Source organism: Zonotrichia albicollis, chromosome 3 (genome assembly GCF_047830755.1).
Source record: "Zonotrichia albicollis isolate bZonAlb1 chromosome 3, bZonAlb1.hap1, whole genome shotgun sequence".
Lineage (NCBI taxonomy): Eukaryota > Metazoa > Chordata > Aves > Passeriformes > Passerellidae > Zonotrichia > Zonotrichia albicollis.
In genome coordinates this window covers 353,620-368,579 of record NC_133821.1, presented here as the reverse complement: position 1 = coordinate 368,579, position 14,960 = coordinate 353,620, and the positions used below count along the sequence as shown (strand labels likewise).

Here is a 14,960-nt window from a genome sequence, read left to right as displayed (position 1 = left end):
ATCCAGGAACATGACCATGGCTCACGTTTCACCTCCCCAGGCTTCAGCAGTGCCTCAAGCTTGTTGATTCTGTCAGCTCTGAGAGTCCTTGCTACACACAGCTTTGGGCCAACATCAACAAACATTTATGCTACAGACAGAGGTGATCCCAGCTCCTGGCACTACCAGCTGGGGTGAAAAGGCAAGACCATGGCCTGGCACAGAGAACAGCTAAGTCTCCAATGCAGGGAATACTCCAGACCATACACAGAGCCACATCTTTAGCTGGACCCTGGTTTCTGGGGTTCAGCAAAGAGCACGTTGAAGCCATGAAGGTGTGATGTACCTCTCTGCAATGTGCAGCTGTCTCGCTTCCAAAGCCAGTCTGCTGAGGGTCTTCCACATGGCTTCAGTCTCTGTGGACATCTCCAGTGTCTCCAAAAAGGCAGCAGCCCTTGGGACAGAGATTTGCAGACTTTCAGTGACAGAAGAGCTCTGAAGAAAATCCCAGACTGACATAGGAGCTTCCTAACCAGAGTGGCACTGAAGCCAAAGCCAGCTGGGTGCCCAGCTCTGAAGACTGTAACACAGAGCCTGACAGAGCTGGGGGAAATTCAGACATCCAGGTTATTCCTACCTGGGCTAAGGTACTTAGAGGCAATTATCAGCAGAAGGCTGCAGCATTGTGGGACAAATCTAAGGTGTTCTGTCTGACACAAGTCCCCACTGAGAAAGTCTCTGAAGACACAGCAGTGCTATGAACAGGTGAAGTTTTCTTCCCTGGTCACTTTTAAAAGCCCTCTAAGAGAGTCAGCAGTATCCAGGCAGTCAATTTTCACTCTGCACACTCCTAGATGTTTCCATGACACTGCTAGCATCCCTGGAAGGGCAGCAGTAAAAGCACCCAAGCACCATTGCACATCTGGCTGCTCTGGAGACTCTTATTCACTGCAATTAATTGACAGCTACCTTCAGCAAAGCCCTGCTGATGTCTGTGGGACCAGACTGGCCAGTCTCTCCCTGAGTTTGAAACCATAAAGTTGCAAGGACACAAAAGCTGAAAAATCTCTCCTGAAGGACTCTGGTGTTCATTATAGCCACACGTGGCAGCAACATCATGCTGAGAGTCTGAAGTTCAGCTCTGGAAAGCTGTGCTGCTGCCATTCATGGGTCATTGATTCCCAGGAGCCTGGCATGAGCCACCTGCCACCCCCACTGGCACATCCAGCACTTACCTGTGATAGTCCCCATCATCAATGGCAGTTCCAAACTCTATGAGGCCTTCATCCAGGGTGTAGGGCACAGTGTTCACCCCTTCAGACACTATCACTTCAGTCTTTCCATCATTCCTTTCCAAGCCTACGATATCCCCCTAGAAAGAGGACCAGCTGCCAATACTCCCCAGCTCATATGAAGGGTGAGGGTTTCAGGGGTGTGAGGGCAGCACTGCAACAGCTCTGCCAGTCATGGCTCTTCTGAATGAGAGAGCACTGAGCCATGAAGCAGCTCCTTGCTCCATCTTCTGCCAGAAATATCTACCACAAAGCTGAGCTTGTATTTTGTCCAGCAGAAACTAACAGTTCCCTTCTGTCTCCCTTCTGCCATACCACCCTTGCTGCTCCCACACACGTGAGGAAGAAGGAACTGCAGGCGGCAACCAAGCCTGCAGAGTTTTACCTTCAGAGGAAACATGGTGACCCGCTCTGGAGCGTCAATGTTGTACCAGATGCAGAGGCTGTTCCTGTTCTGAGCCACCACCACGTCGCTGCCTGGGACCCACTGCACGTAGGAGCAGTAGTTCAGGATGGTGGTCTTGGTGCTGCTCTCGATGTCATAGAGCTGCAGCTGCAGAGGGAGGGAGCACGGGCTCAGCTGGGCTGCAGGCTCACCACAGGACCTGGGCTGAGCAGCTCAGGAAACAGACATCACCTTATTTATACTCATCATACTTATTTACACACTCCTGTAAGACCTTTCTAAATCCTTGCAGCATTTCAAACTCTTGCCTCCCTGAGAGCTCAGCACAGACACATATCAGCCAGAAGATGCCTCATGCTACTTCAGCTGCCTCTCAGCGGCAGAGCTGGAACAGGAAAATGGGCTCTGAAATCCTTAGTGGAAACAAGCTAAGGGACCAAGAAGGGCCTTCCTCTGCAATTCTGGGCTGAACTCTCCATCCCAGGCACAGCCCTGTTGCAATGACCACTACCAATAAGGTGAGAGATCAGTTGTTTGTGGAACACACTGCCCCAAACCAAACACAACGCTTTGGAAGGTGTAACCTGACATATGGCATAACTTTGCTGTATATATGATGTCTTGTGACTGAAAAGTCCCAGACTGTCTCTATTCCTTGTCCTCACCTAGAGAAGATGAGAAACAGAAGAGAGAGCAGTGCTAGTCTCATGAAACACCTATCAAAAGAGAACAAGACTGTCCCTGTTTCAGTCTGTACCAAAATGGCTGGAGAAACCATAGAACCCCAGAATGGTTTGGGTTGGAAGGATCCTTAAAAATCATCTTGTTCCAACCCCCTGCCATAGGATAGGCAGGGACACCTTCCACTAGACCAGGCTGCTCCAGGTCCTGTCCAACCTGGCCTTGAACACTTCCAGGGATGAGGCAGCCACAGTTTCCCTGGGCAGCCTGTGCCAGGCTCTCAGCACCCTCACAGGGGAGAATCTCTCCCCAGTATCCCATCCAACCCTGCCCTCCAGCAGTGGGATGCCATTCCCCCTCATCCTCTCACTCCAGGCTCTTGTCCAAAGCCCCTCTCCAGCTCATTTGGAGCCCTTTGGGCACTGGAAGGGGGTCTAAGTTCTCCCTGGAGCCTTCTGTTCTCCAGGACGAACAACCCCAATTCTTTCAGCCTTTCCTCATTGCAGAGGTGTTCCAGGCCTCTGACCATCTCTGTGGCCTCCTCTGGACTTGCTCCAGCAGCTCCATGTCCGTCCTGAGCTGGGACCCTACATCTGGAAGCAGCAGATGGGGGTCTCACCCAAACAGGGCAGAGGAACAGAGACCACCCTCCCCTGCTGCCCTCACTGTGGGATTGGTCCAGGACACAACCTATGCCTGGCCTTGCTACATCTCATGGGATTCCCATGGGCACAGCTGCGGAGCTGGACCAGGTTCCTCTGGATGGCCCTGTTCTCCAGGTGTGTCACTGCACCCTCAGCTTGGTGTCACCTGCAGACTGCTGAGGGTGTACTCAATCTGTACTGGTGTCACCTGCAGGCTGAGGGTGTGCTCAATCTGTACTGGGTGTCACCTGCAGGAATGCTGAGGGTGTGCTCAATCTGTATTTGGTGTCACCTGCAGGCTGAAGGTGTGCTCAATCTGTACTTGGTGTCACCTGCAGGAATGCTGAGGGTGTACTCAATCTGTATTTGGTGTCACCTGCAGGAATGCTGAGGGTGTGCTCAATCTGTACTGGTGTCACCTGCAGGCTGGCTGAGGGTGTGCTCAATCCCTCCATCTGTACCACAATGAGGATATAAAATAGAACTGGCCCACACAGACCCCTGAGGGGCACTGCTTGTCACTGATGTCCACCAGGAGTCTGAGCTGTGACCACTTCCCTCTGGATGTGAATGTTCACCCAGCTCCTTATCCAGCAGACAGTCCACCATCAAATCCATCCCTCTCCAGCTGAGAGAGAAGGATGTTGTGGGGGACTGTGTGAAAGGCTTTACAGACACCTAGATAAATGACATCCATGGTCATTTATCCTTGCCCACTGAGGGAGTCTCCCCATCAGAGAAGGCCACTGGGCTGGTCAGGCAGGACTCTCTGTTGGTGAAGCCATGCTGGCTGTCCTGAATGACCTGCCCTGCTTGTCCTGAATCCCCTTCCCATTCCCCATCTGCCATAGCACTTCTTATAAAGGGATCTGTTCCATGACCTTCCAAGCCCCAGAGGTGAGGCTACCTGGTCTACAGGGTCCTCCTCCCTACTTCTTTTAAAGATAGGTACAATGTTCTCCTTTTCCCAGTCACTGGGGATTCACCTGACTGACATGATTTTGAACACACAGACATAAGTACTGCAGAAGAACCTATGATTTTCATTGTCAGGTGTGATGAGATGAAGCAAGACATCCAGTAACTGAGTTCAGCATTAGCTAGGACTCAAGAATGCAGCACTGCCAGCTCATGCAATCTGGCCATGGTCAATCTGCCCCAAAGGAGCAGTAACCAAAAATCACGAGTGTCTCAGATGTGCTTCTCATCTCCCTCCCCCCCTTCAGGCATGTCTGTCCCTTCCTCTCCCCACAGACACCATCCTGCCACGTGGCCTGAGGTGGCTGCCTCACCCTCATCTTCTTGTCCCTGAAGAGCAGTTTGTGGCCTGTTTCATTGAGCTCCAGCCAGTCGATCTTGCTGTCGTGACTGATGGTGCCAGTGTTGTAGCCACCAACAAGGTCCACTGGGGAAGGAAAGAAAGGAAACAGTGTCAGTATCTGATGCACCTCAAAGTGCTCAGCACCCACAGCTGTGCCAGAGGAATCAGGTGCCTGGCACCTGTTTAGGGCAAGACCCGCTGCACAGACACTGTGACATGGACACCAAAAAGCAGTGACATTTTATTCTGATGCCTCCTCAGCAGCAGCAGCTCTCTCCCACTGTCTGTGAGCATGCACAGCTCATGGGCAGTGCAGGCAACACAGAGCCTGGGTCCAGGACACAGTGCCAGCCACCCATGGCTGTGTCCATGACAGGCACCATCCTGCCCAAGGGAGGACAGCCTGGCTTCCAGCGGGCTGCTGCCAGGCAGAGGGAATGCAAAGGGGAACACCAAAAATCTGCTGCCAGGCAGAGGGAATGCAAAGGGGACTTCAAAAACCTGCTGCCAGGCAGAGGGAATGCAAAGGGGAACATCAAAAATCTGCTGCCAGGCAGAGGGAATGCAAAGGGGAACTTGAGAATCTGCTGCCAGGCAGAGGGAATGCAAAGGGGAACTTGAGAATCTGCTGCTTGGTACAGGGAATGCACAGAGGAGCTTCAGGGATGTGCTGCCTGGCACAAAAAATGAAAAGGAATGAGGAAGGCTGGCAAAATACAGGGAAGGGGAAGGAGGGTCACACTCACCTGTTGCTATAGTCTTGATGTCTACCAGGTAAGCCAGCCTCTTGTTCTCATCTACGCCTCGCTGCTGTCTCTCATTGATACGGACACTGTGATTTGAAGGGAATGACTATTACCTTCACTACTCCCAAATTCACATTTGAATTACAGAGCCCCTCCCTGACTTCCCTGCAGTTACCCTGAGCACATGTAGCCTCTGGCAGTTCTCTGACCTGTGGCACTTGCCCAGTAGCTATAGCTGCCTCAAGAGAGAACAAAGCTTTCCGATCCATGGCTTCCCCCCAAAGCTGCCCCTCTGGTTCAGGGGTCCCCAATAACACATTGGTTACATTGCTCTGAGCAGCCCATGATCACCACTTCTCCTGAATCAGAATATGAGGTATAGAATTTTGGAGGGACAGAGGAGGTCCTGCTGGCAACTGAGTCCCTAACAATGCTGCACCAGGAGCAGCTGCATGCAGAGTTGCCTGAGAATATGCACAGGAGGTTCAGCAACAGCCATGCAGGCTGCACCAGGATCAGAGGAAAAGAGGCTCTTGTGCCTCTAACACCGGACAGCCAGTAAGGTGGCACTAAACCCATCAGTGGTCCCTGTGAGAGGTGGGTGTCTGGGGGCTGCATGCTGCACTGTGGGACACCTCCAGTGTTATATATCTGATCTCACTCTACCAACTGCCTGTGCTGCTCACACAGGCAGGTGTAACCCTTACCTGACCAGATGAGGGTTCACAAACTCCGTGCGGACAGACCCCAGGATGTCATTGCTTCCATACTCCACTAGTGTCAGCTCTCCAGCATTGAAAATCATGCAGACCTGATGGTGACAGGGGAATACACTTACAGAGTGAAGCTACAGAAACACACCTACCAGTGAAGGGTGCAGGAAAGAACTCTGCTGCACACAAATCTAAATTTAAATACTCTGGAAGACTAAGGAGCTGTTCTTGTCTTTTTGTTGTGACTGACAGCTTTCCCTTGAGACTGGGGATTTTAATTGTGGGCCTATCAGTCCTGCAGGAGTCAAGCTGCCCCCATGACAGCTGTATTCTGTATCTCTAACACCTTCTATGGCCACTGATCATTTATTGCTTCTCTCTCCTTCAGGGCTATCACTTATATAACTCATCAGTCCACACACTGAGTTTATTCTGTACCTGGCATGTGGAAAAGACAAGTACAGGGAAGCAGCAGATTGGGATCTGCATGAAGCAGCTAAATCCAGAAACTGCTGAGAAACAGGGTTTTCCACAAGTGCAGGTGACACTTTTCTTGCTGATGCACACACAGATCCACACACCATTCATGGGGAGCACTCTGCCCCATCCTACTCACGTTCTCATTGTCGAAGAAGAACTTCTCGTTGCCCCCGGATCCTTGCCAGGCCACCTGCAAAGCAATGCCAGGGGTGAGGCTGACAGCCCCACCTGCACCAGCCTGCACTTGATGGGCTCCTCTGTCCAGCTTCTGGCTCCCTCAGACAGCATGACTTACACTGCACATGGATCACAACCCATCACTTTAGCTGCCAACACTGCTTTTCAGCCATTCCCAGCTTGCAAATTCCACATGGTCCTCTCCTCTCTTCAGACTCAGCTTCAGACTCCAGCTCTCTTTGTACAGTACATTACTGCCTTCCAAACAAGAGGCCTTTATGGGAACAAGGTACTCCCCCTATCCTATCCTATCCTATCCTATCCTATCCTATCCTATCCTATCCTATCCTATCCTATCCTATCCTATCCTATCCTATCCTATCCTACCCTTCACAAACCCTTCTCCACCTTCCCCAGACCAGCTTTATTTAAAAAATCAACTCCTTTGCCTCTGTTAATCACAGCCACAGAATCGCTGCTAACACTTGTGGGAGCAGAGTCTCCTCACCACATGTAGCTGAACTCCCTTTTCTGAGAGTCATTCTAGCAATGGCTGATCAGCACAGTGCCAGTGGGGGAAGAACTGACTGGAAATTTGCATAGAGCACTGGATAATACAACAGCTGCTGTGGTAACAACAGACAAGTGACCAGAGGAGCAGAAATCTGAAAGCCAAGGCTGCAGCAGTCCTCTTCCCTCACTGAGTGCAAACTCCAACTTATTGCCTCAAAGAAACTCCAGTGAGACAGCAAGAGAGCAAATGGACATCTCACAGCCTTGCTCTTTCTGAGTATAGATGTGTAATTGAAAGAAAAACTCAGTGCAGTAAGATGTAGAGAAAGCTGGGAGATTCATTCTGGCCAAATTCTCAGTTGTATTACCAAGTATCAGCATTCTCCAGTCAGAGCTCCTGCTCCAAGAGAGATTAATAAGCTCACCATCAGTCTAATTTAAGGTACGTGTTCAACTTGGTGAACAAAGCAAATGTGTCCTTGAGGCCTATTCAATGCTTTTATTAGACATAAGCCTATTGCACACATTCTCCAGCCTCAGCACTCAGTGCACTGTGACGATCAGGGGATGGATAATTTTGTGTGAATTGTCTGCTACCAGAAATGGCACTGGCATAAGCTGTGGGATGCAGCCATGAACTGTCTTCTGACGATTTTTTATTTTGTTTCTTTTAAACGCACTAAGATTTGTACGTTCACATCTGGAATGTATATATGTAAAAGATCCAGATTTGGGCCCCCATGTACACAAAAGACTGATAAACTGGAGCAAGTTCAGCACACTGACCATCAAGAGGCACTTACACTGTGAAAAGAGGCTAAAGGAATTTGGCTTCTTCAGCCTGGAGAAGGGAGGGCTTAGGAAACCTCTAATACAGTGATGCCAGGATTTTTTTGGCAAATGCAGAGAGAAAGGATGAAAAGTGATGATAAAATAGCAGTCAAAATACCAAGACGACTTAGAAAAATGCTTTCCTCCATGAGTACAGTAAAGCACTGGAATAGAGGACTAAAGCAATTAAATCTGAATTTAATATTGACTTCCCTTAGGGCAGTAAGTTTGATAAGAGACCCCTTCCAACCTGAACTGTTCTATGATTCTTTGGAAAGAGGGATTGTTCCCATGCAGAAATCATATCCTCTGAGTTATGAAGCTAAGCATCTGACACTCCAGAAATGCCACCCATTTTCCAGTACCTCACTGAGCTTGTTGGAGCTGACATCACCCAGCAGCAACGTGTCTGAGGTATAGGCCACCAGGTACCTGTCCTTCCCCAAGATCTTCACCTCATCAATCTCATAACCATACTGGGATTTCAACACAACTCGGGTTCCTGTGGAGAGGTTCTTCACAATGACCTAGTGAAAAGGAGGAAAAGCAATGTGAGGCCATGCAGAGAGAACAGCACAGACTTCTTGCCCTGTGGAAGACCAGGCAACAGATGATAATAGGATATTTAGATATCCCCATCATTTCCCTCTGCCTTTTTTACAATCCTTACCATTCCTTTTGCATAGGATGACAGCTGCAGTAGACATGTGGGATTCTTACTTCTGCCATTCACAAGTTACTGGCCTAACCAGAGACCCATTCAGGCCCCCAAGGATGAGCCCCCTTTGCAGAGCCCTGTACTCCCTCCCCTGACTGCACAGGGCTGCCCAGGCTGCCAGCTCACCCTTACTGCCACATTCTGAACAGGTCAATTTGGCTGAAATGAAATCACTTTAGAAGTCTGCACCTGACATGGAGGTACCTCACAAAAATTCACAAGGCAGGAAATGAACTCCATGGTCTCTTATGCTATCCAATTCCCACCCAATCTTAGCCCTGTTCCAGGCATATCCCCTATGCCTTTCTCAACAAGTTGGTATGAACAAACCGTAGGTGCAGAACTCCAAACATGCTCAGTTCTGGCAAACATCCCATTTTCCCACCTCATTAGATACTCTCTTACCTGGCTTGGTCCCACATATGTCATTTCAAATTTATTTTTGTAAATGGTTTTGCGAAGGCAGCAGTCAAACTGTTCAACTCCTCCACACAGCGTACCCTGGGGATGAAAACACACAGTCAGTGACCTCTGCTAAGGAGGGAGATTCCAGACCCTGCTTACATGAAGAGGATCAGAGGTCAGACACAACCACACCAGTCCCAGCTGCTCTGGAAAACAAGGTTCAAGCACCCACATGCAGGAGGACCAGCCCTATTTTGACTTTCTTTAGACAACAGATTGAGCCATTCTCAGAAAAATGAAGATTACCAAATGCTGGCATGAATCTGGGACAGGAGGAGGAGGGGTTAAAAACCACCTTTATCCTCATCTTTCCCATTGTTCTTCTCAGTTTCCCACTTCTCCATCTCCCAGCCTCCCAGCCTTCCTTCCAGAAGAATCCTTTCACCTTTCTTTCTGTCTGTATAACATCCCCCTTTTTTCCATTGATCTCCTATCCCTTAGCCCCTTCCCCTTTTCTGAAAATATTTGTTCACATGTTCAATAATTCTTGGTCTGAAAATATTTCAAGGATTCTTGATTGTTTAACAGAAAACCGTAAAAAACTAATAAAGAAAAGTAATAAATAACATCATTCATAAATAATTTAAGTGTTTGAAGTTAGTCAACTTACTACAGAAAAGATGCAGAAAGATCAATTTAAAGGGATTTAAGGAATAATCTAACTTTAGAGAAAGGCAGATTAAGGCTTGATGGCTAAAGGTCAAAGAAAGAGAAGGCTGAACTGAAAACACAGCACAGAAACACAGAATGTGATGAGCAGGTCAGTTTGTATACTGCTTCTCATGAGTGCCCAGAGGCAAGAAAGCTCCTGAGACTGCTCTGCAGAAGCTGTGCTGACCTCATCAGGCTCCTGAGAAAAGACAAGGGCTGCTGCACCCAGTGAGCCACCACAGCAGCATGCAGGAGGTTCTGCAGCTCCACACTGGCACACCTGACTGCAGCGGGTCCCCAGCACAAGGTCCTGGCCCCAGTGCCCACCCTGTACCCCCGGGTGAGGTGTGCCCACACCAGGATGGCCATGTCCAAAGCCTGGGTGAGCTGTGCCCACACAGCATGACCATGTCCAAAGCCTCCCTCTGGGATGAGCTGTGCCCACACAGGATGACCATGTCCAAAGCCCCCCCCTGGGTGAGGTGACCAGGATGGCCATGTCCAAAGCCTGGGTGAGCTGTGCCCACACAGGATGACCATGTCCAAAGCCTCCCTTTGGGGTGAGCTGTGCCCACACCAGGATGGCCATGTCCAAAGCCTCCCCCTGGGGTGAGCTGTGCCCACACAGGATGACCATGTCCAAAGCCTCCCTTTGGGGTGAGCTGTGCCCACACAGGATGGCCATGTCCAAAGCCTCCCTTTGGGGTGAGCTGTGCCCACACAGGATGACCATGTCCAAAGCCTCCCCCTGGGGTGAGCTGTGCCCACACAGGATGACCACGTCCAAAGCCTGGGTGAGCTGTGCCCACACAGGATGACCATGTCCAAAGCCTTCCCCTGAGCACACCATGTTGCTCCCATGCACAAACATCCCCCTGGAGGGATCCTGGAGGGCTCAGGCCTCCTGGCTGATGACACAAACCGCACAGATCCGTGAGCCATCCCTCTTCCATGCCAGAGCTGTGATGGTGTACAGGTGAGCTATTTCTTTGGGCTTGCCTTCCTCCCAGGCACTGCGGCGTGGGCTCCAGTTCAGAACCCGTAACCTGGGAGACAGAGGAGATCAGAGTGACATTAAGAACTGGCTATGGCTGCCAAAGGAAGGACTACAAAGAGCAGAATTCTCTGTCAGGTCCATGGTACCTGTCATAGCTGCCCAGGACAATGGACTGGCCGCTGGGACTGGTGGCTGCTGTGGTGAACTCCTTCTCTGACGAGTCCCGGCTGTAGTCGAAGGTTTGGATCACGCTGCCCTCCCTCCCGTAAGCAACAATCTTCTTGTCACAGCCTGCAGCCACAATGCTGCTGGAGGCCCAGGCGAGGGCGTAAGGAGGACAGGGATGCACTGCCAGCTTACCCTACAACAGACAAGAACACCCTCAACACCTGAATGGCCCCAGCTCCCAGCTGGCCTGTGTGCTCAGCTATCCCAGTGGGGACCAGTATGGCACCTTCTGCAAAGCCCAGTCCATGGGGGCAGCTCTGTCTGCCTGCCTAGTCTGTAGGAACACAAACCAGAACTGAGAGATTTATCAACTATTACATTAATCAACTGTGTGAGAAAAATTGTAATGCCAGTAGGAACACTGATACCATTAACTAGACTGAGATTGAACTCCCCACACAAGAGTATAGATGGATCTTCATGATAGCATGGCAGAGAGCAGCCATGCTCAAACTGCTTCAGCTGGAGACACAAGATCTGAGAACAGCATCCCCTTCACCACAGCCTGAGGCACAGAGAGACTCCTGGCACAGAGCAGTGGGAGGCTCAGGAGAAATGCTGGGTGTCCAAGGGCAAAATCTGAGCCTGAGAGTCAACATTAACTGTAGTAACTACACCCTACTAAGCGTGGGGACAACAGCAGGCACTCCATGGAACCCTATCTCTTCAAGCATCATTCTCCTGGGCACTCAAACATCAGATCTTTCCAGACACCTGAACACCCTTATGCCTCATACACAAAAACATGAATTCCCCCCTTAGCACTGCCCTCAGTGTATTCCAAAGCATCTAATCACTGTTCTGCCTCCATCAGTGCTTCCCAAAACCTTTGCTAGCAAGCACAGCCTGCAGCTCCTCTCCAGACTTGCACTCTCTCCACAGCCTGATCCCTTTCCAGAGCTCTGGAGCTGGGAAGCAGGCTGTGCAAATAGGAATTCTGCTCTCTGGGAAGGATCTTTGGTACCTGTGATTCACCTGAGCCCTCATCATCAAAGAAGAAGCGCACAATGGTTCCATCTGCATGGCCAGACAGGATTCCTCTCCCCGACACACTGCAGAAAAACACAGAATGATGCAATGTTACAGGAACACTTGCACTCTCACACTCATATCCCTGCCCAGAGCAGCCATTCCCAGGGTCATGGCTGATGCTCCTCATCAAAGGAACCTTCCCCAAAGACAAGACAAATATCAAGTACCTGTGCAGTGCCTGTAAAAAGAAAGCAGACAAAAGAACCCAGAGTGGAAAGGAGAGTTACCAGTTAAGAGTCTTTATCATGTAAAATCACAATAAAAAACTTTATGTATTACTAAAACCCAGAAGCTAGTGGAATTATTCAGTGGAATAATGACTGTGCTCACAAGTGCTTACAGCAATGCACATCAAACAGCTCTTGCACTGGAACTGCTCCAGAAGTGAGGCTGGGTATAATGATACTGGGAATCCCTAAAAGAAACACAATGTAGGCAAAAAACACCTGGGCAAAAACTCCAGGCCCAAGTCCATTTTTTACAGCATTGATCTCTTGTGCTTCTGGGACACAAGCAGGGAGAAGAGAGCAAAGAAAAAGAAACAGGCCAAAAAACTGTTGGTTTTGTACCCAGAGAAACATTTGTACCCAGAGAAACACTTTTTAGTGATGATTAGAAGATTCAAGAACAGAATACAAATTCTATGGACACTGTAGCAATCCAGCAATCATGTACCTGTCACCAGAATGACAGCGTTTAGTGAAAATTCCACTCCTAGGACCGTGACACATCTTAATTTTTAGATAAAGAATACTAAAGTAGTTTAAATGAAATATTATTAATGAAAATAATTTTAAATTGCGCTTTATGGTTATTTTCCTAATTACAGCCCTGTCAAAGGTTTTATCTGGCAGAATGATGATACTTTTTTAGCCCTTAAACATGAGTAATCTTAGTTACTACTTAGATGAAGCTGACAAATATAATCCTTATAAAGTCACAGATTCAAATACATCAATGAATTATAAGTAAGCTTGTGGAGAATTTCATCCTCTACTGTGTTGGAGAACACCAGACTGCCCGTGTGGCACAGCCAGTGGGCACAGCCAGTGGCACTGCCCAGGTGGCACAGCCAGGTACCAGGTTTTTAGGAAGGACTTCCTTCTGGAGAGCACAGGATGCTATTATCTTGACAACAAAGTGACAGCAAGAGAACACTGGCAAGCTCCCACCCTGGTCCCTGTTATGCCGAGCCAGCAGCAGGGGTGAGACTGAGCCAAAGCAGGGCAGGCCAAAGCAATGCCACACTCACTTGGAAGTTAGTGAGACCACGTAGGAATCTGTCCCATAGATGGTGGAAGACTTGTTGTTCTTTGTATTTGCTAAACGAACCTGAGAAAGAGAAAATGAGCAGTGCTGCTGTCATCAGTAGAATGTGGATCTCCCCCAGTGTAAGTAATGTTCCCAGTGTAAGTAATTGTTCACTATCAGGGAAAGAAATCACAGGAAGCTCACTGACTCCCAGTATGTTATAGAAGAGGAATAGTTGGAGTCACATTTCTACATTTCCAGAAAAGTTTGGATCCAAAAGATCCAAGAGATCCAGTAGAACCTCCAGGGACTAACTGTGAACCAGAAAATTCAAGTCCACAGTGTAATCCCTCTGCTGCTGTTACTGGGGCACCCAGGGATGGCTCCTACCCCCAGCCCAGCCCCTGGCAGACCCTGACAGCCCCCACAAGGGAAAGAAAGTCACACAAACAACAAGTTTCTCTACCTTTCCTTCAGCAAGACCAAAGACAATGATATTCTCTGCTGGCCACAATAAGCAGGTCACAGCACTCTGCAAAGGAGAAGGCAAAAAGAGAGGTGAGAGCTCCACCCTACCCAGCTCCCTGCCCCACTGCCACCTAAAACAGTTCATGAACAGACACTGTTCAGGCAGGACAGATGGGGCATGTGGACAGGCCTTACACTAGCTGAAGATACTGGACAAACCTCACTTCCTGCTGAAGCTTAAACTAGATAAAAGAGAGCTGGGGCAAAGTAACTGAGCACAGGAGGACTATGGGAGGGCAAGAAAGTTACAGGGATGTGTTCAGTTTGGAGCTCTTTTGTGAGTACAACTTACTGAGCAGTGCTTGGCTTGCCACGTGCTATTGGTGAATGTATAAAATCGTGGCTGTTTTAAAAGGTTTTTTGCAACAAGTATAAAATATAAAAATAATTTCACTGTGACAACTTCTGTAATAGCTATGAGAACACTTGTGCATTGGATCTTTATTTGATGAATAAGAAATAGTGTTTATTTCTTCTTCATTGACGAGTAAGATGGTTATTAGATGCTCCAAGCAGGCCAGGCAGAAACAGGCTCATTAAATCCAAACCAAAGGTATTCTCAAAATCTGAGGAATGAATAAAGCTGACCACAAAACCCAACTGTAAGAGAGGGCCAAGAAAGTTTAGGAAAGCTCTTCACATCTACCCTGCAGAACTTCAGGTCAGTAAGAAGAATGGTGTTTGCCACCAGCACCAGCCTCACTAGCTCTCTGTCCCATTTGTGGGACTGCTTAAGATACATTTCAGCATTTATTCATTCCTCATTTTTTATCTCATCTTCAATCCCTGCTCTGATCATTCATATCAGCAAACACAGCTACAATCAGGCAACAAAATGTCTCAAGGTAACCAAACTGTTCATAATTTAAATGACCAAGACCCATTTTCATTACTCCTGTTTCCCAGGAATTTGTGTGTTTCCCCCATTATCTGTCAGGCTTATTTTCCACTCTACCACGACAGAAGCTTGGGAACAAGCCTCTCACAGTGGTGATGTGCTCATTGTTTGTCCTCCTGGCCCTTTGCAGGAGGCTTGGCTTGCCAGGGTGAGCACACATCGAGATCACTGTGTGTGAGATGGCCCACAGGCAGGAGAGGGAAAGGGCTCAATAAATGACCTCTCATATTGACTAAACATTTCAAAAATTTGTAAATAACAGTACTTAGTTACAGGAGAAAGCCAGACACGGTGGTAAACCTCCAGACAAACAGCATCAGAAAAAAATAAAGGATTTATTGTGTTACAAATGATAGAAAAGGCATGGGGAAATGAGAAATGAGAGAAAAAAATACTGAATTTCTACATT

The 14,960-nt window shown here is 48.6% G+C and overlaps 1 protein-coding gene across 2 annotated transcripts in view; it reads right to left on the bottom strand.

Moving 5' to 3' along the window:
* IFT172 (intraflagellar transport 172) overlaps nt 1–14,960 on the bottom strand; it is a 39,069-nt gene that overhangs the window by 21,375 nt on the left and 2,734 nt on the right. For both annotated transcript variants that reach the window (XM_074536242.1, XM_074536243.1), the window contains exons 5-18: nt 13,592–13,657; nt 13,127–13,206; nt 11,807–11,894; nt 10,761–10,975; nt 10,540–10,663; nt 8,907–9,002; nt 8,149–8,310; nt 6,399–6,452; nt 5,777–5,880; nt 5,070–5,155; nt 4,295–4,407; nt 1,657–1,824; nt 1,215–1,351; nt 326–433 (exon numbers count right to left, since the gene is read on the bottom strand). In XM_074536242.1, coding sequence (XP_074392343.1) covers nt 326–433; nt 1,215–1,351; nt 1,657–1,824; nt 4,295–4,407; nt 5,070–5,155; nt 5,777–5,880; nt 6,399–6,452; nt 8,149–8,310; nt 8,907–9,002; nt 10,540–10,663; nt 10,761–10,975; nt 11,807–11,894; nt 13,127–13,206; nt 13,592–13,657 — 1,601 coding nt within the window. The remainder of the gene's footprint in view (nt 1–325; nt 434–1,214; nt 1,352–1,656; nt 1,825–4,294; nt 4,408–5,069; nt 5,156–5,776; nt 5,881–6,398; nt 6,453–8,148; nt 8,311–8,906; nt 9,003–10,539; nt 10,664–10,760; nt 10,976–11,806; nt 11,895–13,126; nt 13,207–13,591; nt 13,658–14,960) is intronic.